Here is a 23695-nt window from a genome sequence, read left to right as displayed (position 1 = left end):
TTTCATAATTTGCATCAACTATCAAAATAACAGGGTAGCAAATGTTAATCTTTTCCTTTATAAAACGACAGACTATGACTCTCTGTCCTCCAGTAATTTTTGGTCGCTTTGCTGGCTGTCTTTCTCACCTTCATTGTTGGCATGCCGCTAGCCTCTCCTTTTCTGTCACCAGACTCAGAACCTCAGGATTTCATGAAATCTCCTGGCACCTTCTTCTGGCTATCACTCCTCACTGGTGATAAGCCTTCTGAGATTAGAAATTCAATCACCTGAAACTACAAATATCCCAACTGCTTTCTTCCCCCTGAGTCCTGGAGTCTTCAACTTCCTTAATAGAAGCAGTGCCATGATTCTTGTCTGCATCCTATCCAAAATAGAGCAAGGTTCACATGCTTTTTCCTTTCCCTCTTCTGCACCCTCTCACCCAGCAACTGTAGTCTATCCCCTCAAGTCATGTCTACCCTTCTTCACAAATTCTCCTGCCACAAAAACCATGGCTACAGGCCAAGTCTTCCCACAGGTAGATCTCATTTCTCTCCATCCACCCACATCAGGAGTCGTCTTTCTTTAACGTGTCTCACTACTGTTCAGAATATATTGGTGGTTCCTTATGGTTCCTTCTGTCCTCTCACTCTCATTTCTGACTATGTTGACATCTTTGCTATTCTCTTCAGTTAAACCAATTCACTAAAACTTATATAATATTTGGTCTTTTTTACAACTCAAGTCATTATCTTTACCTTACCTGGCTGCAAAATAATGCACTTCCCTTGAAAACACCTCTCTCAGCCCAATTCCTCATCAGCCTCATCCAAAATAATGCCATTAACTAATTACTCTAGCAATTGCCATAGAGCTTTATGTCTACAGTACAACATGTATATATTATATATATATATATATATATATATATTCAAAGGTTTCTCTACATATTAAAAATTGTAGATTTCAAGCTTTCACATCATCTGAAACTCCACTCAAATAAACATTTATAATATTCTATTAATACTGAAGACAATGAATAAGACTGTCAAACTAAAACTGAAATAAAACTTTAGTCCAAAATATGTTCGATGCATAATAATACTCACACTCTTTTCTTCTTTTTATTATTTCTGAGATCATTCTACAACAAAAGAAAATGGGAAATAGTTTAAGACGATTAAATTAAGATGACTTAAGATGGTTGAATCTTAAATTGAATCATCTTGGTTGGCTTCCCCCTTCCTCTTTCTCCCATACTGGGGATTGAACCCAGAGGTGCTCTACCACTGAGTTACATCCCCAGTCCTTTATTTTTAAATTTTAAGACAGGGTCTCACTAAGGTGACAAAGCTGACCTTGTACTTAGTGATTCTCCTGCTTCAACGCTGAGTAGCTAGCGTTACAGGTGTGCACCACCACACCTGGCTTTCATCGTGCTTCTTTAAGTGGCTCCTTGAGCACATTTCTTAGTCTATAAGATTAATAGCTTCACATATGTTCACACTCTTGTTAAACCTTAGACCAACACTTAGTATTGCCAAGACTGAGATTTTGCCACTCATGCAGGACTGGAAATGGCATCTATTTGTTCTTTGGATCTGCATTTTCCTGACGCCTAGTAAAATTAGGCATCTTCTCACATTTGTTGCCCACGTGGGTGTCTCACCTCTCAAGTGTCCACTAAGACGCTCTGTACATATTTCTACTGAGTTGTGATTCTTTTGGTATTGATTTGTAGCTCTTTATAAACAGAATACTTTTGTAAACAATTATCTGATTTTTTAAGCTTAGTTTATATTTTAAGTTTAGTTTTGAGTTTTTTAAACAGAAGTAGAACCCTACTAATGAGCCTTCAAATATTGTTCAATTGATGGCAGAAAGAGAACAAGACTGCAGGAATGTTTAAAAACCACAAGTTGAGTAGGAAAGGATAGAAGTGAAATATGAAAGAATTTTCCATGTCAGGAGTGGAGGTTAATGGAAAAAAAATGAAAGAATCAAGAGGCTGCTAAATATTATTATTTAGTATGAGCACTTGAGATAAAAACATAAAAATTTTGTGGCATAGCGAAGGTCATTTTTTTTCCTTCCACGTTTTTTATTGGTGCATTATGTTTGTATATAATGATGGGATTTGTTGTTACATATTCACACACACACACACAATACAACTATATAATTTGGCCAGATTCACGCCCCAGCACTTCCCCCCACCCTTTCCTCCACCCCCACCCCGTCCCTCTCCTGTACTGATCTCCCTTTGATTTTCATGAGATCCTCCACTCCCAAACTTTCTTTCTCTTTCTCCTCCCTTCTCCTTTCTATCTTCCATATATGAAAGAAAACATACGAATCCTTAAAAATGATTCATTTTCAAATGAGGAAACATACAGGAAAATAAGAAGCTTAGAGACTAATACTATACCATAGAAGAAGACAGAGAACCATTTAAACTGTTACTACTGTGACTGTTCGTCCATTCACTTGATGAGGAGTCCTTTTCAGATAGTGACTCAGAGCAACTAGAAGAAAAGGTAACTATTAATTTATAATTCTACTTTTTTATTTTTTTACCAGTAACGTCTTTCTATAAATTCTCCTTAAACATTAACAAGTTTTCATTAAAAAATTGCTCTTTCAGGCAGCGATTTTTCTTTTCTTTTTTTGCAGGTCTGGGGATGGAACCCGAGTCCCTGAACATGCTGTGGTGAGCACTCTACCAACAGAGCTAAACCCCCAGCTCTCAGACAGCAATTGGAATATGATAAATATCACCATTTATTTGCCCAAACTTACACAGTGCTTGTAGGGCTTCCTGTGCTTCCGCAGTGATTGGAGTTAGCAGGAAAAGCACCAGAGGGCACAAGGTCAGTCTTCTGAAAGAAGGAATAGCACATAATTTAAACGCAACCAAGTTCCTTCTCTCCAGTAATTCAGCCTCAGGGTACAACTATGATCTGCATTTCCCCCACTTTCACAAAATCCACAGGCATAAACAATCATAAGACAAGAATGCTTTCTTTGCATGCTTGGTCTGAATTTAAAAAACAACGCTGATTTGCCCCCAGAACTTTTTATCTCTCAGGGCTTCAAGGCCCCCATGGTGGGACACAGAGGAATCAATTACTATGATGCAAGTGGCTATGTTGGAGCATTATGTAAATACAGTCCAACCTCAAATCAACCTCAGAGGGAATTTTAAGACATAAAAAATTAAATCTCATGGTAGTACATACCATTGAGGTCTCTTCTGACAGTTTCTGAAGTGCACATTTAGCAGCCAATTGTTTTGCTTCCTGCTTAGTGGAACCTATGCCAATACCATATTCTTTCTTCCCAATTTTGCATTTATACTTAAATCTAAGAGAAATGATAGAGTATTCGTCCAATTATCAAAGACACAGTAAATTTAACTTATGATTTGAAAAAAAAAATCACATAGTAAGATAATACAAATTAGCCAGATTTATATTTCATATCTTATATAATTAAACCTTCAGTAAGATGGCTGGCCATTTTGTCGATATAAACCATATTGGCTGACATCTCAGTTCACGTGTTCCAGGCAACTTCTAATTTTCTGTTGCTTCATTGAAAGATCTTACACAAAGGCACTAAATGATGATTTCTAAAAGCTCCTCAAAGGTCCAAAGACTTAGGAATTAAAAAGCCAGTAAACAAAAGGGGATTTCTACCAGGAGAAGCTCAGAGGTCCCTGTGCCATAGCCCGTGGGAGATTAAGCAGAACAGGGATCTTGTGCTAACTTCAGTATTTTATGCTGTCTGCTGATATGCACAAAAATGAAAACCCCCCCCGGTGCAGATCCTTTTAATACCAAAATCCACACTCCCCTCATATTAGATGCAAAGACATTTGTGGTGACAGGGACGTGGTACATGCCTGTAACCTCAGGGGCTCAGGAGATTGAGGGAGGAGGAACACAGGTTCAAAGCCAACCTTAGTAACTTAGCAAGGCTGTAAGCAACCTAGTGAGAGCTGTCTCAAAATAAAAAATAAAAAGGGCTAAGGATATGATTAAGTGCCTTTGAGTTCAATCCCTGGTGAAAAAAAATTGTGGACAATATAAAAACTATTTTTAAAAATTGTTTTATTCTTTTTAGATATATATGACAGTAGCATGTATTTTGGTTTATTTTGACATATTATACATATATGGAGTGTAACTTACTCTAATTAGGATCCCATTTTTGTGTTTGTACATGATATAGAGTTTCACTGGTCATGTATTCATATGAACATAGGAAAGTTATGTCTGATTTATTCTGTCTTCCTATTCCCATCCCCCCTCTCTTCCCTTCATTCGCCTTTACTAATAAAATGAATTTCTATCCACCCTCCTCCCCCACTGTTGTGTTAGCATCCACATATGAGAGAAAACATTCAGTCTTTGGGTTTTTGTGACTGACTTATTTCACTTAGCATGATAGTTTCCAGTTCCATTCATTCACTGGCAGATGCCACCATTTCATTCTTCTTTATGGCTGAGTAGTATTCCATTGTGTATACAGAGCATATTTTCTTTACCTATTCATCTATTCATTTGTTGGTTCCATAGCTTAGCTATTGTGACTTGAGCTGCTATAAACATTGACTTGACTGTGTCACTGTCACTGTAGTATGCTGATTTGTTTTGTGTGTGTGGTGTTGGGGATTGAACCCAGGGCCTTGTGCATGCAAGGCATGCACTCTACCAGCTGAGCTATATCCCCAGCCCTAGTGGGGTGATTTTAATTCCTTTGGGTATATAACTAGAAGTGGGATAACTGGGTCAAATGGCAGTTCCATTCCAAGTTTTAAGAACTACTTTTTACAGGCAAAGCAATGAACACAGCACTACATATCACAGAGTTACTTTATGTGATACTATAAAATTATTTCAGTATTTGCATTTTTTTTTTATGTTTCAACTGGAGGCAGTAGAAGGAAACACACCCAACCAGAAGGAGTCATCCCACTACACCCTGAATTAAAGAGCTGGAATAAGTGATGGAATAATTTCTATAATTCCTATCTCATCCAGTATCCCCAGATAGACTTTTCTCTTTTGGTAACTGATGTTGGAGTGCTTAATTGGAGAACATGAAAAAGCAAGCTACAGAAAAATAAAAATAGTCACAATTATTGAGATTGACCCACCTAATTCATTTTTGTCTATTTCATTCCAGTAATACTACTGAATTTTTCTCTTCCTGTTTCTGGTCTAAAATTCATTAGAATAAAAAGCAAACAGTGGAGTCACGTCACAGGACAGCATCCTGAGTGACAGTCTGGACTATTTGCCACTTGGGTTTTCTTCTTTTTCATTTAACTAGTTGGTTGTATTTGAGATACAATCTCCCTATATGCATTTACTCTCTACTTTTTCAGTTCCGATCCATCCTTTATCCCTATCCCCACGAGTCTTAGCTCACTGGTGATGTTCTTAGTGACTCCCAGGCTTTAATCCATGTGTTCATTTAGCATATCCCTCAGATTTGTTCTCTTCAAGTCTAAGGTTAAAACCGTTCCTTCTGATACATGGTATTTGCCCATTTAATCAAATTTCACATTCAAACACCTAGACAAATAGCTCCCCAGTCTGACAATAGTGAAAAGTCATTCTAGACATGTGGCAGAGAAGTTCTCCCATAGCTACTGTCACTGTGACCTCAGGGACGGGAACGACCCCATGGGCCTCGAGCAGGGGCACTCTGTACTCTTGAGTTGTGTAACAGACTAACCACCCAGATACATCTCAGAAATATAGTAGTCCCCTCTTATCCCTGGAGATGTTCCCAAAACCCCAGCAGACGCCTGGAACCACAAATAATACCACACCCTACATATACCATTATTTTCACACACACACACACACACACACACACACTTACCTATGATAAAATTTAATTTATAAATTAGAGACAGTAAGAGATTAACAATAGCAGCTAATAATAAAATAGAAGAAGTATAACAAGATACTATAATAAAAGTTTTATGAATGTGATTTCTCTCTGTCTCTCAAAATATCTTACTATATTATATTCACCCTTCTTCTATTAACCCATAGGAAATTGGAACTGCAGAAAGCAAAACCACAGATAAGGGAGAACTACTCTAAAGGGTTATCCAAATTTGATCAATGTTATGGGCCTCACAGCTTCAACAACTACACATTTTAATTAAAAAAAAATGTACAGACGATATTTAAGCTGGACGGACGTGGGGTGCGTTCCCCACACATAGAAACGCCTGCCAGTGGTTTCTCATTTGGACCTGGACTCCGATAGGGGAGCAGTCTTATAGCTGGATCACCCACGAAGAAGAGATTCCAAAAAAGAAAACATTACAGTTCGGGACAATTATTTGCAACTGGAAATGAGGAATGGACCATCAGATCAGATTTCTATCCAGTCGAGCCTCCCTTCATTTCAGTCCTTTCACGTTGTTATTCTGGGTTTGGACTGTGCTGAAAGACAACAGTTTCACACAGGCTGCAGTTCAATGAATTTGTAAATACTGTACCTACCAAAGAACTGACCACTGAGAAAATTAAGGTAAAATTAAGGTAACTGTTCTAAAACAGTCACTTTTCACTTTGGGGATGTAGGTGGTCAGGAGAAATTAAGGCCACTGTGGAAATCATTTACCAGATGTGCAGATGGCTCTGTGTTTGTTGTGGACTCTGTTGATGTTGAAAGGATGAAGAAGCCAGAATGGAACTTCATAAAATAACTAGGATATCAGAAAATCAAGGAGTCCCTGTACTTATAGTTGCTAACAAACAAGACCTGGGGAAATCACTGTCTCTCACGGAAATTGAAAAATTGTTAGCAATGGGTGTACTGAGCTCATCAACACCTGGGCATTTGCAGCCTACCTGTGCAATCATAGGAGATGGAATAAAGGAAGGACTTGATGATATGATACATGATATGATAATTAAAAGAAGAAAAATGATGCAAATCAAAACTACTCTTAAGATTTCATCTCACTCCAATCAGAATGGCAATTATCAAGAATACAAGCAACAATAAATGTTGGCAAGGATGTGGGGAAAAAGGTACACTCACACATTGCTGGTGGGAATGTAAATTGATGCAACCACTATGGAAAACAGTACGGAGATTCCTCAGAAAACTTGGAATGGAACCACCATTTGACCCAGCTATCCCACTCCTTGGTTTATACCCAAGGGACTTAAAATCAGCATACTACAGTGACCCAGTCACATCAATGTTTACAGCAGTTCAACTCACAATAGCTAAACTATGAAACCAACCTAGGTGTCCATCAACAGATGAATCCATAAAGAAACTGTGATATGTATATACAATGGAATATTACTCAGGTTTAAAGAAGAATGAAATTTTGACATATGCTGGTAGATGAATGGAATTGGAGAATATCATGCTAAGTGAAATAAGTCAAGCCCAAAAATCCAAAGGCTAAATATTTTCTTTGATATGTGGATGCTGATTCACAATAAGGAGAGGGGGCGCTAGAGAAGAATAGTTACTCTAGATTAGGTAGAGGGGAGCGAAGGGCAGGAAGTGGTATGGGGATAGGAATGATAGTAGAGTGAAACAGGCATTATTACCTCATGTACATATATGACTGCATGACCAATGTGATCCTATAATATGTACAATCAGAAAAATGAGAAATTATACTCCATTTATGTATGATTTATCAAAATACATAAAGGTATTCTACTGTCATGTATAACTAATTAGAACAAATTTTTAAAATTTTTTAAAAAGAAAAATGTTGCAGCAACAATACCTATTATATCTGTGTGGATTAGGTTTTCTCTGGTCTGATTTTGACAAATGGGAGTGTCTACTGCCTGGTTTGTGTTTCTGGCTTCCTGGATGCTATTAAAGCTTTGTTTTGTTGAACAATCAGATGCCCAATTCATTTGCCTTTTGGAAGACAAGTAAATGCAGTGCTTCTTAAAGTGGTCTCCTCTCCTTACCCCATAAACCTGTTGGTACTACCATGCTGGGAAGCCAAGCAAGGATAATAAGTTGACCAGTAAAATAAAACTCTGAAGAGTGTCTGCCTAGTGTTTTGTGCTTAAATCTTTTGGGGATAAGCCTTTGCAAAGAAATTGCATACAAGGCTTTGTATGTTAAGATTAAATGCGAGTGAATGGTTACTTAAGATAGATTAATATATACACAAATTTATGCAGTTATATTGATCACACTGGGACAGGGAGGAAGTATTCGCTTTTTTAAGCTTTGGCTAAATGATGTTTGATGTTTTCTGGAATCAAATAATTTAATGCTATCTCCTAATTCTAAAAAATGCTTAACCTGGTCTGACTTTAATAAAAATAAAGTGTTTAAGGTATACCCAAGTGCATGGATTAGTTTTCTTGACAAAGCATGTTTTGGTGTGTAGTCTTACTTTTTAGAAGTAACTACGCAGGGTGAAAACTTTTTTGGGATTTGGGGCTATTACAGAAGTAGTTTGTTGTCAGAAGCACTTTCACTTGAAGAACCTATAATAATTTATTTGACTTTTAACAGTAAATATGTGAATGTGGACTAATCTTAAATGCATATACTTGGATATATATATATGGATTTTTGAAGAAAGCAATTAGTGAATGTAGATAATACATGGTCTTTAAAATATCTGGTTAAAAGATATTTGTTCTACTAGTATTTGCTGGCTGAAAACAGATGTGGTTTTTCATATATTTTTGTAGTGTCTTGGGAGGGACAAAAACTTTATAAACAACACCTGATGTGTAGTGAAATGAATATGTAAAATATCTATATATGTTCTGAGCTTTATTTATTTATTTTGTTTACCAACTGAACAGTGTGACCTGGTATATACAGTCCTGATTACAGTAAGGAATGGTAAAGTACTGCAGATAAGAATTATGATTATAGAAAATGGAGAGGAAAGTAGCAAAGCTGTTTTATGAAAATTCACTGGTGCTGCCTTCTATTTAATAAAAACAAACAAACGAACAAAAAAACCCCACCAAACTTACATAGAAGGAGGAAAGACCTTTGTCTAATTCTTATCTCCAGGAAGAGACTTAGTTCAAGTAATCATATATTGGCAAATTAGCATATTTCCTATGTGTAAGGCCAATAGCTCTTTGTTCTGAAATCACCGAAAGAAATGCACTTTCTTTACTAGCAGCATTTGTTTTGGTTTTTAGTTTTGATTTTTTTTTTTTTTCAGCATAACTGAATTTTTGAAACCTTGATTCTTGTTCTACACAAAATGAAGTAGCTTCCTGTGGTGCTTTCATGTTAAATGTAGCTGCACGCCAGTGATGGACACTTAGAATATTTATATTTATAGAAAAGTGGGTAATAACTACCCATAAACTATTAGAGGCATGAGTGGAAAAAAAAAAAAAGTCCAGAGCTGACATTACACACCTTGGTCCTAGATACAAGGGAGCTGACACTTAAGTTCACAACTTCAAGACCAACCTGGGCAACAAGGTGAGAAAGGGTCTCAAAAAAAAAAAGATATCCAATTGTTTATTAAACCCTTTCATGCAGAATTTACAAAAAAAGAACAAATATTTCTGAAAATGAGACAAGAAAATAAGTCCATTTTTGCTTAGATACAATGAAGCCAAAGGAAAGACCAAACGACAGCTTACCTTTTGGGACCCTGCTCCCTCAATTCACATTCTTCATAATTTACTGGTAGTTTTTCCTTCTGGGCAATCCTATTGACAAGTCCTATATAATTCCCAGTAGATGGTCCTTCTGAAGTATCTGTTGTTGTCAAGGATAAAGGACTAACTGCCTGCAAAGAAAAAAAAAACAACAACTTGTCTCATAAACATTATAACAAAGATTTGACCCTTTACTTTTCTAGTAAGATTACTAAGTGCACAATCTTAAAGACAACTTAGATATTATACATTTCCAATGATATCTTGTTAAAAGTGTAACTATATGCCTCTCTGGGCCAAAAAAGGTCTTTTGTAATTAAAGAATCAATAGACAAATAAAAATTATGGGTATGTATGGTATACAACATGATGTTTTAAAATACATATTTATTATGGAAGGGTAAATAGAAATAATTAACATAAACATCTTATATCCTTATTTCCTTTTTTGTGGTGAGAACACTTAAAATCTACTCTCTCAGCAACTTTAAGGTAGGTAATATTTTAATTCACCATTTTCCTTTTATAATACCATTAAGAAAAAACAAAATATTAATCTATTTTCTTATCAGGCAAGGTAGTTTAACACTCTCTAGGTTTCTCTACCTTTTCTAAATCTCACAATCAAGGTAACATATTAAAGTAAAGATATATCCTGGATCACACCTTAATGGAAAAGATTAATATGAGAACATCATTCCTACTATTGTTAACTGAACCTTCATTTTTTTTCTCAATCTGACAGAATTAGGTAGAAAGTTTTTCTACTTTATTAATCTTACCAAAGAACCAGCTTTGGGCTTTATTGCTCTTCTTAGTATTATTTTTGTTTCTTTTAGAATAATTTCTGCCATTGTTGCTATTGTCTTTCTTATCCTTAAGGGGAAGGTAGTTTTGTTTTGGTTTTTTTTTACGAATTTCTTCAGTTTTCAGCTTATTAATATTTTGTGATAATTAATAATTTGTATTTTTGCTTAATTACTTTAAATTTTCATTAAAAGGATTACATCTTCAAGTAAGTTTTTTTTCAAGAAAGCTCTAGTTTTCCAAAATTATCAGTATCTGAGAACGATCCTCTATTGTCTCACACGTAAATGACTTCATGTCTCACTTTACAACCTGGTGGACATCACTGAAGTTTTTTTTCATTTTTACACTTTGTTATTTTTCTTCTTCTATGTATTTTTCAACTTCTGCCTAGCTGCTTGTAGAATTCTTCCTTCCTCCCTGGAGCTCAGTACTTTCACTGGGATCACTGTTGTTCCCAGCAGTTCAGTAATTTTCCTACATGTTAGTCAGCTTTTTTGCTGCTGTGACTAACAGACCCGACCACAGTAACTGAAGAGGAGGAAAAGTTTATTTAGGGGCTCGTGGTTTCAGAGGTCTCAGTCCATAGACAGCAGGCTCCATTCCTCAGGGCTCAAGATGAGGCTGAACATCATGGTGGAAGAGAGTGGCAGATAGAAGCAGCTCACTTGTGATCAGGAAGCAGAGGGAGAGGTCTCCACTTGCCATATAAATATATATCCCAAATCCATGACTCCAATTCCCACCTCCTCCAGCCATACCCTACCACTCAGTTAATCCCTATCAGGGGATCAATTCACTGATTGGATTAAGACTCTTACAACCCAATCATTTCTCCTCTAAACCTTCTTGCATTGTCTCACACGTGAGCTTTTGGGGAACACCTCACATCCAAACCATAACATCCTATAACTAGTGAGTTATTTTAATCTGTAGTCAGGTCTTTCTTTCATAAGAAATGAAAGATTTCATGCTAAAATTCCTTCGGATGGTTTTGTTTGTTGGGTGTTGGGGATCGAACCCAGAACCTTGCATATGCTCAGCATGCTCTCTACCCCTGAGCTACCCTTTCACTTCCCGGAGAGTTTTTTTCTGTTCTATTTGTCTGCATGTTCAGGGACATCAATTACATTTATGCTGGTTCTCCATTATCTGCCCTCCTTATACATCATTTTCCCTACAAGCACTTTTATCTCTTTTTTCCTATTTCCCCAATTAGTTGGAGAGGACTCCTCCCTCAACCTGTCAGTTCATTTCTTCCTGAACATGTCTCACCTCTGCACATTTGCCCAACTTCCAAGTACTGGATTGCGGCTGGCACTCTAACCAGGCAGTATCCAGCTTCGCCACTCTTTCGTAGGTGTACTTCTCAGGGTTCTCCAGAGATGGAGACAGGGAAAGACTGAACTACACTTAAATGTAAAGAAAACTGTGAACAGCTTTACGTGTATGTAGGTATTTTTTCACAGAGAGAAATATAAAATATTTGAAAGTTCCCTTTTACTAGATGAAATAAGAGAGCAATTTCTTACCTTATTTTCTTTAGTAAGTATTTCAACAGCTAATTGGGCTGCAGCATTTTTTGCTTCCTGCTTTGATTTACCTCCAGCTTCTGGAAATTTTCTCTCATCTATTATAACTTGAAATGTAAACCTGATTACAAAGAGAACGTTCACATACAACTCATGCATATGTGAGAACAAGTGATCTGATCAGCAAGCTCCCATGACTACTACTTTTTTTTTTTTTTTTTTTTTTTTTTTTTTTTTTGGCGGTGCTGGGGATCAAACCCAGAGCCTTGTGCTTGCAAGGCAAGCACTCTACCAACTGAGCTATCTCCCCAGCCCCCCATGACTACTTCTAAGGGTTATAACTCAAGTTCTCTATAGAATGTAAGCAGCCACCCCAAACAGTAGAACAGCGCACATTCTTGAAGCACACAGAAGCTTATACCCTCTTTCCCTGCCTGCCCTGGAGTCAGCTGAGGTTACCAGTTTAAGTCAAAAGGACTCTCACAGAACTCTTTGACAACTTTGCTACAGAACTAAAATACTGACCTCAAAATTATGCCAGAATTGGGGTTGGGGAGATAGCTCAGTCAGTAGAGTGCTTGCATTGCAAACACAAGGCCCTGGGTTCAATCCCCAGCACCAAAAAAAAAAAAAAAAAAAAAAAGAATTATGCCCAAATTGCCACTGTCCTAGTTTACATTTACAGGGATATACCCTTTTCTGGAAGTGTGCTCTGGGTATCGAGCCAAGTATCTAACTAATGCTATACGCATGCTCTACCACTAAACTACACCCCCACCCAAGCCCATAGGACTTATCTTTTTTGACAGCAACTTGCCTTAAATCATGTGGAGGTCCTGTTGTAGGTAGTTCATGGTACTTAAGAACTACTCCATACTTCTGACGGTATTTATTAAGTTCTTCTATGAAGAAACCTCGTGAGAGACTGTTTGCCATTTCTTCAGTAACCTACAATAAAAGAGATGATTCAATGAGTGACACTCACAGAACATATTTAATCTGATTTTCCCAATGCAGTTTAGGAGACAACATGAGATGAGGAAACTCCTTGATATGACTCATGTGAGTCCCACAGAAATTTAGAGAGAATTTTCTTTTAAAATCTTTATTTCTCATAGACTGTACAGTCAAGCTAATCCATCCAAAAATTCTATTTTCAAAACCCAGTGGGCCTAAAAAAGAAAAGGGTCCTTCTCTTCACTCTGCTCTGTGCCTCTACTGAGTGTCAAGTGCAAATCTGCCCACCTGCCTGTGAAGGTAAAAAGGCAACAGGTAAAATTAGAATTTTTTATGTCGATAGCAAGGTTTAGTGTCTATATAACAAATAAGTTGATGCAATCATAGAGGATTTTGCTGTATGGAGATAGATTCCCTATGAAGTTGCAAAAACTCCTCCTTTGAAATCTGCAGAAATCAATTTTAGGACAATTTACCCAATGGGGTAAATTAAGACCCAGGTTTAGGGGTCTTACTAGACCAAGATGACAGCATGATTTAAATTATAAGCAAAACATACAGGATACAGAATTTAAACGTAAAAGCCCAAACTATAAAACTCTTTGAAAAAAAGCACAGAGTGAATCTTCATGATCCTGGATTTGACAACAAAATCTTGCTTATGACAGAAGTATGAGCAACAGGAAAATGGAAAAATTGGGCTTCATCAAAATGAGTAACTTTTGTGTAACGAGGACACCACGAGGAAAATGAAAAGACAAGCTACAACATAGAATATTTTAAATTTATATATATATGGTAAGAGTCTAATGACCAGAATATTTAAAGAACTCTTGTAATTCAACATTCCAATTAGAAAACAGGAAAGGAACCGGAACAGTTATTTCTCCAAAAGAGATATATAAATGGCCAAGAAGTCATGAAAATATGCTCAACATCACAACTACTTCACATCCACCTCAATGCTAACAATAATCAGAAAATGAAAGTGTTGGTAAGTGTAATGATTAATTTGAATTGTCAACTTGATTGGATTAAGAGATGCAGATGATTAAGAGGCTTCTGGGTGTGTCAGTGAGGGTGTGTCTAGGAATGACTGGCTTGTGGGATAGTGAACGGAAGTGGAGCCCCTCCCTGAGCATGGGCAGCACTGCTCAATAGGATGGAATAAAAATTGGAAGAACAAGGAAGCAGATGCAGATGTGAGCTGACTCTTCTTGAACAGGTTCTTGATTGCGACTTCAATCATCTGAGGGTATCGAAATCTGGCTTCTTCACTCTTCCAAAGCAGATGCTGCCAGTTGTTCTCCAGGTAGTTTCCAGAAGCCTTGATCTTGGACTAGGGTAGCACTGTTGATCATTCTTGTTCTGGGGCTTCCGCCTCTTGGACCACCCAGCTACTGGTTCTTCCAGCTCTCTTGCCTACAGATGGCCATTGTGGACTATCCACCTTCTGATCATGTAAGCCAATCTAATAAATCCCCTTTGATAATCATACTTCCTGTTGATTCTGTTCCTCTGAAAAATCCTGACTAATACAGTAAGGATGTGGAAAAACTGAAACCCTCATACATTGCTGAACAGAATGTAAAAGGTAGAGGTGCTGGGAACACAGTTTGATGGTTCCTCAAAAAGTCAAGCTAATGAGGGGAGGGTGACCAGTGTGGCCTGACTCTTAGAAGGGAGAAGTTCTGGGGTGCTGTTACACAGTAGCGTCACTATAGGCAATGATGATGTAACTGTGTATTTCAAAAAGCTAGAAGAAGGGAATCTGAATGTTTTCTCCATAAAGAAATGAAAAATGTTTCAGGAGATTGATAGATTTAACCTGACTTAACATTACACAATGTATACATGTATCAAAACATTACTTGGCATTCAATAAATATGCATAATTTTTATGTTTTTATGTATCACCTAAAATTAATTGAAGTCTTTTTAAAAGTTAAGCTGCTAGCTACATTACACTCCTAGAATTCCACTCCAAAGAACTGAGGAATAGATTTTCAAACACATACTTACTTAGGAATGTTCACAGTAGCACTGTTCACAGTAGCTAAAATGTGTAAACAAACCCAGTATCCATCAACTAATGAAAGGTAAGAAAATTGAAGTGTATCCACACAATGGAATATTATTTGGTCACAAAAAGGAATGAAGTACTAGAATATGCAGAAGCATGGATGAACTTCAAAAACACGCTAAATGACAAAAGCCAGATGCGAAAGGTCACATAATACATGATTCTATTTATATGAAGTTGCCAGAATAAGTACACCTGTAGAGTCTGCAAGCTGACCCTGCTAAACTCTTACTTCTCACTCTCTTGTGATTTTCCTTCTTCCATGGCTAACTCTTCTTAATGTTCACAGGCCCCAAATGCTGACATGGTTGGAAGACCTTACGCTCCACAGGCAATGTGGCACTTGCCTGTAATCCCAGCAGTTTGGGAGACTGAGACAGCAAGATTGTAAATTCAAGGCCAGCCTTGGCAATTTAGCAAGGTCCTAAGCAACTAAGTGAGACCCTGTCTCAAAAGAAAATATAAAAAATGCTAAGGATGTGGCTCAGTAGCAAAATGCCTCTGGGTTAAATCCGGAGTATCCCCCTCCCAAAACAAAATCCTATTCTCTTGGATCTTTTTTTCAACAATCATTTGCATGTCATTAACTCTGAACTTTACTTATCTCTTATAAACATCTCTCTGGGTTTCAGATCTCTCTACCCCACATCTCCATTTGAACACCTTAAATGAACTTTAAACTCAAAATATTCAAACTGCCTCTATGATCTTCCCTATCACCAAAACTATTTCTCCTTCTCAAAGATGTCTACATCCACTGTCCTGATTCAAGCTCTCACTATTCCTAAGTGACAGTAGATAGGGTATCTTCTACTTTCCATCTGGCAAGGCCTTCTTGAGTACTAAACAAAGCATACATAATATGAAGTTTATTATTCTGGAAATTCTGGAAAATTCACATAAGTAATATGAAGTTTCATTATTCTGGAAATTCAGTCTATAATTTATGAATCACCATTCACGTAAGGTTTAGTGAGCACATATTATATACTAAGTGCTGGGGTCACAGCAGCGAATAAAATCTGCTCCTGTGAATTTCCTAGTGAAAAATACAGAAAAATGCATTCTTGAGTACAAAACAAAGCGTAAGTAATAGGAAGTTTCATTATTCTGGAAATTCAGTCGATAATTTATGAATCGCCATTCATGTATCATTTAATGATTCACTGCTGGAGTCACAGTAGTGAATAAAATCTGCTCTTGTGAATTTCCTAGTGAAAAAAAAAAAAAACACAGAAAAACCCATTTTAAAAAATCATGGTTTGGGGCTGGGGCTGTAGCTCAGTGGTAGAGCCCTTGCCTAGTATGTGGGAGACATTGGGTTGGATCCTTAGCACCACATATATAAATAAAATAAAATAAAAGACCATCTACAACTAAAAAACATTAAAAAAGAAAAAAGTCATAGGTTGGTAAGCGCTATATTGAAAACTGGAGGGGGCAGCCCAGGTAGAGTGGGGTTTAGTAATATAGAAGTTGTTGGGAGAGGGTCGCCCGGAGAAGCTGGCATTGGAAGAAGGTAAGATGGAGCAAGGAACCTGCCCGTGCAAGTATCTGCGGGAACAGCTTTCCGGGAAGAAGCAGGAACGGCAGGGAAGTCCGTAGCTAGAAAGGGGCACACGCGGGGCCCTGCCCTCGGGCCTTGATAAACACTTATCCGGGTCTGAGGAGACGGGCTGGGTCCCAGCAGGTGAATGTGGGCTTGTGACTTAGGGACACTCGCGGTGTGAGGAGCGGAGTGGAGGGGGCTAATGTGGGGCAACTGGTGAACCGTTTCGCCAAACTACAGGTTATTCAGGAGTCCAAATTTCCCAGCTGTCCGTCAGGTCCTTGGGCCAGTCGGTCCCCACACCCCATCCCTCGTCTTCCCTGCGCTGCCCGGGGGGTGTCTGTTACCTTCCCTGGTAATGGTTCTTCGCGGGAAGGAAACAGCCTTCGGTTCCTGCTGCGCTCCACGATCCTTCCTCCAGATCCGGGAAGGAAGGGCCCCGCGCGTGACTGCAGGACTCTGTGCCGGCCACACCCGGGTCCGCGGTCGTTCCCGCGCCCGCGTCCCGAGTGGACCTCTGCCCGCCCGCCGCCCAGCTCGCCCGCGCCGCCGCAGTCAGCCGCCGCCCGGCCGCTTCCCGGCCATTCACTCTCGGTTTCTTTTTCCCTGGCCGACTCCGCCTCCCCGCACGGTCCGCCCTCGCACAAGCGCACAGCGAGCGGCTCCAGGGGGGTCAGGCCACCCGCCCAGGGTCTGGAGCGTGCGCGGAGCACCGCGGGGCGGGCTCCGCACCCAGTCAGCTCCGGTGACGCCCAGGGCCCCGCACACTTTCCCGGGCTTCGCGCGGCTTCCTGGCCCCAGGTCCTGCAGCGCCCGTGGCTTGCCCGGCGCTCGCTGGGTTCCGGGGTCGATGGTCCTATACAAACATTAGAGATGGGGCCGGGGAGGTGCATACTAAGGATTCCAGGTCACAGCAGGAGAAATTGAGTAACTCGCTCCGGGTCCTAACACTGGTAGGTGGCAGAGCCAGGATTCAGTTCAAGGCCAGGCCTGTAGGCATGGAAGTATCCTTCTCCCTTTTCCACGTTGTAATGTGGGGACACCACCACCCTACAAAATTAGCCTGGGGACCTAATCTATCCTCAGTCCTTCCCCACCCATCCATTCATCACCTGGTACTTGCCAACCGCTATACCAACCACCAGGACTGGCCAGCAGTTAAAGAGAGTGACCCGTTCCCTTGGAGTTTCCGACCCAAACCCACTAGGAGTCCTACTTACCTGAAGCATTGTGACTTTCCTAGAGTCAAATGGCTCCTAGACACCGCTTGAAGGCTGTTGAGGGTTTTACCTTGTGCCAAACACTATTTGGTGCACTTATCCTCACACCAGGACTGCGAGCTGAGTGCCAACAGTGCCAATACTACTCCCATTCAGCGGATGAGGAAATGTGCCTGAGGCACAGGTAAGTCAGTAAGAAGGGGAGCTAGAATTAAAACCAGGGGTCTGCACTCAGCATCCTAGCTGAGGAGGCAGGGAGGAGGTCCCAAGGCAAACCTCAAATACACGTTAAATACGGTGCTGTCCTTCCACTCGCCTTTGTGTTGCAGGGTGCCAGCAACTGAAACCTACACTATTCTTACGGTTTGGGTCCATAGAAGGGCTAAAGGTCCCTAAATATGAAGTTCTAGCGAGAGGTTTAGAAGGTAGATGAGAGATAGAGCCGTCTATCTGTAGCACATCAAAGTGACAAAAAAGAAGCTCAGATGGTGGTGGGTGTTTGCAGGAGTTCATTTGTCAGCATGTGTGTGGTGGGTGTGGCAGCAGTATGGCAGCAGGGACAAGTTTTCTGATATTCCAAGGCCCTGAACTGCCCAAGATAACTTTTTTCTCTCCATTTTTTTTATTGGTGTATTACAGTTATACATTACGATGGGATTTATTGTTATGTATTTGTACATGCACACAATATATTTTGGGCAATATCATTCCCCAACACTTCCCCCAAGAGAGTTCTCTTTAAAAATAAAAAATAGAAGTCATAAACTCAAGCATGATCAGAGGATACAAGCTTTTATAACTTTTCCAGAAGAACTTCCCATTTCATACAGATTCAAGACTGACGTCGAAAAAAATCAGGTGCAGAGTCCTTTGCTGCAGGTAGCAGAATTCCAATATTAATTTAGTTCCGAGTCTCATCCGGTCTCTTAGGTGAACATGAAATGTATTTATTGGGAAAGAATAAAGCCCTGGGTATTTGAGTAGATTTGGCCCTCCCAAAATCTGCTGTCTCCACAGGCATTCCACCATACCAATCCGGCTGGCACAGCCTGGTTTGAAGAATCCATGGTAGTCACTTTGTAAGGAGGTGTGACTCTCCAAATGCCCCATCTCTACCTCCGCCTCCATTCCTAGAACTAGAATCAAATGCTACCATGACCTGAAAGGATAAAGACAAGAGCTGTTGGACAGGAGATAGTTTACAGAACCAAAGAATCTCACCAATATTTATTAACAGAAACCCAGGAAAAGACAACATGAAGGAAGTCAATGTGCTAGCTCCAGCATTTGGAATGGTTTCAAGTTTGCTCGGTTGGATTACTGCTACCTGAGCTTAATGGTAGCCCACGTTTAAATGAAATTGTAATACCAATTTATGCAGATGAAGAAATCAGAAATACTCAGGAAGTTAAGAGTATGAGAATAGATTAAGGCTCAACTTACACACTTACACCCTAACCTTGGCCTCCAAGAAGACCCAAGCATCCTTCCTCTGGTGGCTTGCACAGAGCCAGTGGCTATCCTGTTAGTGGATGTTCAGAGATTTGGAAGGAATGAAATCACAGGGCTGGTGAGAAGGAAGTCTGGTGAAAGTGAGTCCACCTTGGAATCAGACAAAGTATGAGTATGTTGGGTTTCCTTGTGAGTGTTCACCAAAGGCACCCTCAGCTGAGCAAGCTTTGGGAAGGAGGTGAGTAAGAAGACTTTTCCGTCAGTCTTCTCCCAGCTACTCTAGGACTCTTTACCAGCAGCAGGAATATGAGTTTGTCAAGACAGACTTATCGAAGCTGCTGAGGTTGCCGAGCACCATGTGCAGAACCCAGTACTCCACACTCCAAGGGAGACCAGCCAACCACTTGGTGGCAGACTGGTTACACCAGGATCCTCTCATCATGGAGGGAGCAGGGAATTTTTTCCTCTTTGGAGTTAAATACTGTTCCACTTATTGTTTGGAGTAAATACTTATTCAGTTTACTTTTCCTTCCTGCCATGTCTCTTCCACACGTCTTTGTTGGACATTCTGAATGCTTTGCTCACCTTCATAGTCTCCCTCATCAAAGAGGCCTTTTTACAAACACACACACACATACACACACACACACACACACAACTGAGGTGGTACACTGACTACCATGGGATTCAATGGTTTTATCACAAACCCCGTTGTCCCAGTGCAGCTAGTTTTATAGGAGGGTGGGATGGAGTACTGAAGACTCGGTTATAGCCCCAGGTTGGAGACAACACTTTGTGAGTTAGAGGTACGGTCCTTTAGGTACAATGCGTACTCTAAACCTGCTTGCTCTTCCTTCCTGGTTAGAATGAATGGCCCCAGGAAACAATAGAAGTGGAAGATTATCTTCCCCAATTACACCTAATCACTAAGTGCAACGTGAGTGCCTCTGCTTCCATGACCTTGGGCTCTGTTCCACCAGGAGACACAGAGTTCCTTGAAGGGGAACTTGAAATGCATTCAGATAGTGCAGGTTTCTCATGCTATCTATTATTGAGAAAAGAAGGTGATGCTAAACTGTAGGGTGATTGATACCACTTACCAAGGGCAAATAGTGTGGCGGCTACATGATGGAGTCAAGGAAGTGTATGTCTTCAACGGAGGGGTTCCTCTGGGGTTCCCATGGTAATTCCATGTTTAGTGATAAAGGTTAATGGAAACTACCCCTGTCCATCACAGGTGGGACTGCTATGGGTTCCGACCCGTCAGGATTGAAGCTTAATACCACTATCAGCAGAGGAGCTCTCTGAGGGCAAAAGGAACATGGAACAGGAAGCTGTAAACACCAACTGTGGTCTTCTGAACAGAGAATAAGGATCATAGAAGCTATGCAAGTTTCTCCTTTGCTTCTATTTTATATATATTAATGAATTTCTTTCGATTCTCTATGTCATTTTATATAATACTTATATGGTTAATTTTATAAGATATCCTTTAGAGTGTCTTAAGATGGGATTGTGACTAAAATAGAAGATGAAGGAGCAACAGATAGTAATGGATATAAAGATTTAAGGAATAGGATGGGCATGTTTTCATTTGAAGGAGAAAATGGTTGTATTCATCAGGGATACAATTTTGTTGTTTGATTTAAAGCTTACTGGTAGGAGTGGATCATACTAGATATTAATTTTTTTAACTTCTATTCTCAACCCCTTCAATGTATCTTCATCTCCTGAATTATAATGTATGGATGTTTAAGCAATTATTTCCATATTTCTGTGGAGTTAAAGTTCTGGATATAAGTTGGGATCTGCCAATGATGGGTGACCAGCAGTGCAGTTTTGGGAGATGGGAGGGAGAATAAGGCTATCCTTCCATGGCAGGACAATCTGACGAGCAAGCTGTCACACTCAGGGGCTTTTGCAGGAGCTGCACTCCTCATATCCTTGACAGCTTTCTAAGGGTGTTGGAATCTATGGTGGCAGCAAGGGGGACCAGCACTGGCAATGGAAGGGTCCGGCCTTTTGGATTGCAGCCACAGTGGAAGGTCTCCTGGTTTCCACTCTGATCAATCCTTCCAACAATTATGGAAGTGTTAATTTCCTACTATAGCTTTCTCAACCAAACACTGAACAGTAAACCAAACCTCCCTGAAAAGAGATTCTACACTGAGGGAGTAGAGGAATGAAGATTAAGAATCAGGTCCTTATGTGACCCGTAGGTCAAGCCTCACTTGATACCAGATCCAGTGATAAGAGCATTCCATTGTTTTCTTCCCTCAGAAACTAATTTGCATTATATTTTCTTCTTGTTACATCAAAAGCATCCTGAGATGATATTCAGAAACACATTTCTTGGAAAATTGTTCTCCATTAATTTATTTGATACTATTTATTGAATGCCTACCTAGCTTGTGCAGTATTATAATGGAAATAAAATGATGGTCCAAAGTGATACTGTGTCCTTAAAATTTTTTTGTCAGGAAATAAGTTGCTAAAGGATGGACTGTTGTAAGACGGGAATAAACTAGGGTTTAGAAGATGGAGAGACAGATAGGTAGATATATAGATATATATTTGTGTGTGTGTGTGTGTGTGTGTGTGTGTGTGTGTGTGTGTTGCCAGGAATTGAACCCAGGGCCTCATGCTTGTTAGACCAATGCCTCACTGAGTTTCAGTCCCTCTCCACCCCTGTTTATCCCTTTTGATGCTCACAGCAACTTTTAGACCAAACCACAAAATGGCAAAGCAACTAATGGGACAAAGATAGAGTTTTATGTGTGCCAAGTATTTTTTAACTTCCTTTAACTCATAGAGAAAACATCATTACTGTTTTTCCTGCTTTGGAACATTGCAGAATGGTCAGTATCCATGCCGTCCCCTATCTCTGGTGGCTCTTTCCCTCAGATATTGTTGTTTTATTAATTTTTAAAACTCGCTTCTAAAAACCTTCTTATCAAGAGTCCACTCATGCACATGACCGTGAAGTTTTCACCCTCCAAGTCTTCATGAAGAGGATTTGTGCCCTCTTGAAAGAGTCCCTGGAGAGCTGCCTTGTTCTTTCTGTCATGTGAAGACACAATGAGAAGACACCAGTTATGACCCAGGGAACCAGGAAACAGGCCCTGGCCAGCCACTGGGTCTGCAGACACCTCCATCCTGGGCTTTCCAGGTTGTTTGTCACTGTCTGTGGTATTTTGTTCTAGCAGCCTGGATGGACTAAGAGGATAATCTGAATGCTGTGTAGCGAGTGGACCTTAAGCAAGACCCAACTTCTCAGATTCTCTTTCATTGGTTTGTTCCTTTCATGAGGATTTTTTCAGCAATCCCCCTGGATTGGGCATCTGCTACCTGAGGGTAAGTGGGAAAATAAGACATTTTTTGCCCTTAAGGTACTTGGTGTCTTTATCTTCATCATGGGGGGATAATGTGACCTGCTCAACAAAGTTCCTCCCAGGTATGACTCTAACCTCACATTAGATCATTTCGCCACTGCCACATTTGCACCAGGAAGAGCAATCTCATGTTGAGAGCAGAGGCAGAATACACCAAAGTCATGGCATTTCTTCAATCGCCTCAACATTTTTGTCTTTTCTCTGTTTCTTTAATTGTATTGTGCTTTTAAAATTTCTATGACACATAGAATACTATAAATACACAGAAAGCTTAGAGGATAATATAATGAACACTTGTAGCGCCCCCCCCCAGCTTTATCGTTCATAATTGTGCATCCTCAGTGCCTCTCAGGAACATTTGATTTGTAGGTCGCTCTCCCTTCTCAGATCGTTTTCTTCACCCGGCTTCCAGGACATCAGTTTCCTACTGGCTGCCTGTTCTCAGTGCCTTTTGGTTTCTCCTTTCCTGTCTGCCCTCATAATGGCGGAGGGCTCCAGGGCTCAGTCCTTGAACTCCTTCTTTAGATATACCTACTTCTTTAGTTATCCAATTAATGTTTTGGATTCAAATACTAACTACGTGTTGATAATTCACCAATCTGTATCTCCAGAGAGGAGCATCCCACTGAGTTTTGATTTTGTAAGTTCAGTTTTCAACATTCACCTGGATGACTGTCAGGGACGCCAGCTTCCTCCTTCTCCCTCTGCCCAAGCCTGTTTAAAACACTTCTCCATCTCTGTGAATGACAATTCCATCCATCCTGCTACTCCAAAACCTTGAAGTCCTCCCTGTCTCCCTTTCACAGCCTAAATTCAATGTCATTAAATCCCATTGACTCTGTTGCAGTATGTCTAGACTCTGACTGCTTCTGTCACCTCCACTTCACTTGTGAAAGCAGGTGCACAGTGAGCTGGCTGCCAACATATCTGAGTCTTGTGAAACACCCATGTACTACAAGTTAGGTGAAGTGGGTTTATATCTCACAAATACGCAGCAAGAAATGACAGAAGCCTAGGATTCATTGTAAGCTGGTCTCCTAAGGCTCAAGAAAACTGCCT

At 39.9% G+C, this 23695-nt stretch overlaps 1 protein-coding gene and 1 long non-coding RNA gene across 4 annotated transcripts in view; one reads left to right on the top strand and one right to left on the bottom strand.

The window, feature by feature from the left end:
- The window catches only part of Eif2ak2 (eukaryotic translation initiation factor 2 alpha kinase 2), a 34565-nt gene extending 17404 nt beyond the window's left edge, over positions 1-17161 (bottom strand). For 2 of the 3 annotated variants that reach the window (XM_047523348.1, XM_047523349.1), the window contains exons 1-8: positions 16920-17161; positions 12801-12931; positions 11984-12104; positions 9627-9775; positions 3222-3345; positions 2782-2861; positions 2411-2507; positions 1092-1126 (exon numbers count right to left, since the gene is read on the bottom strand). In XM_047523348.1, the coding sequence (XP_047379304.1) occupies positions 1092-1126; positions 2411-2507; positions 2782-2861; positions 3222-3345; positions 9627-9775; positions 11984-12104; positions 12801-12919 (725 nt within the window). In that variant the 5' untranslated portion in view covers positions 12920-12931; positions 16920-17161. The remainder of the gene's footprint in view (positions 1-1091; positions 1127-2410; positions 2508-2781; positions 2862-3221; positions 3346-9626; positions 9776-11983; positions 12105-12800; positions 12932-16919) is intronic. The other variant, XM_047523350.1, reaches the window with a different exon arrangement.
- Positions 17162-17271: 110 nt separating this feature from the next.
- LOC124963391 (uncharacterized) lies at positions 17272-21678 on the top strand. The gene is made up of 3 exons (XR_007104725.1): positions 17272-17525; positions 17816-17976; positions 20482-21678. It is a non-coding gene; the product is annotated as an uncharacterized LOC124963391 (long non-coding RNA).
- The last annotated feature ends 2017 nt before the right edge of the window (positions 21679-23695 follow it).

This window comes from Sciurus carolinensis, chromosome 13 (assembly GCF_902686445.1).
Source record: "Sciurus carolinensis chromosome 13, mSciCar1.2, whole genome shotgun sequence".
NCBI classification, from domain to species: Eukaryota; Metazoa; Chordata; class Mammalia; order Rodentia; family Sciuridae; genus Sciurus; species Sciurus carolinensis.
The sequence above is the reverse complement of the archived record's forward strand: the minus strand, read 5'-3'. Positions and strand labels throughout refer to the sequence as shown.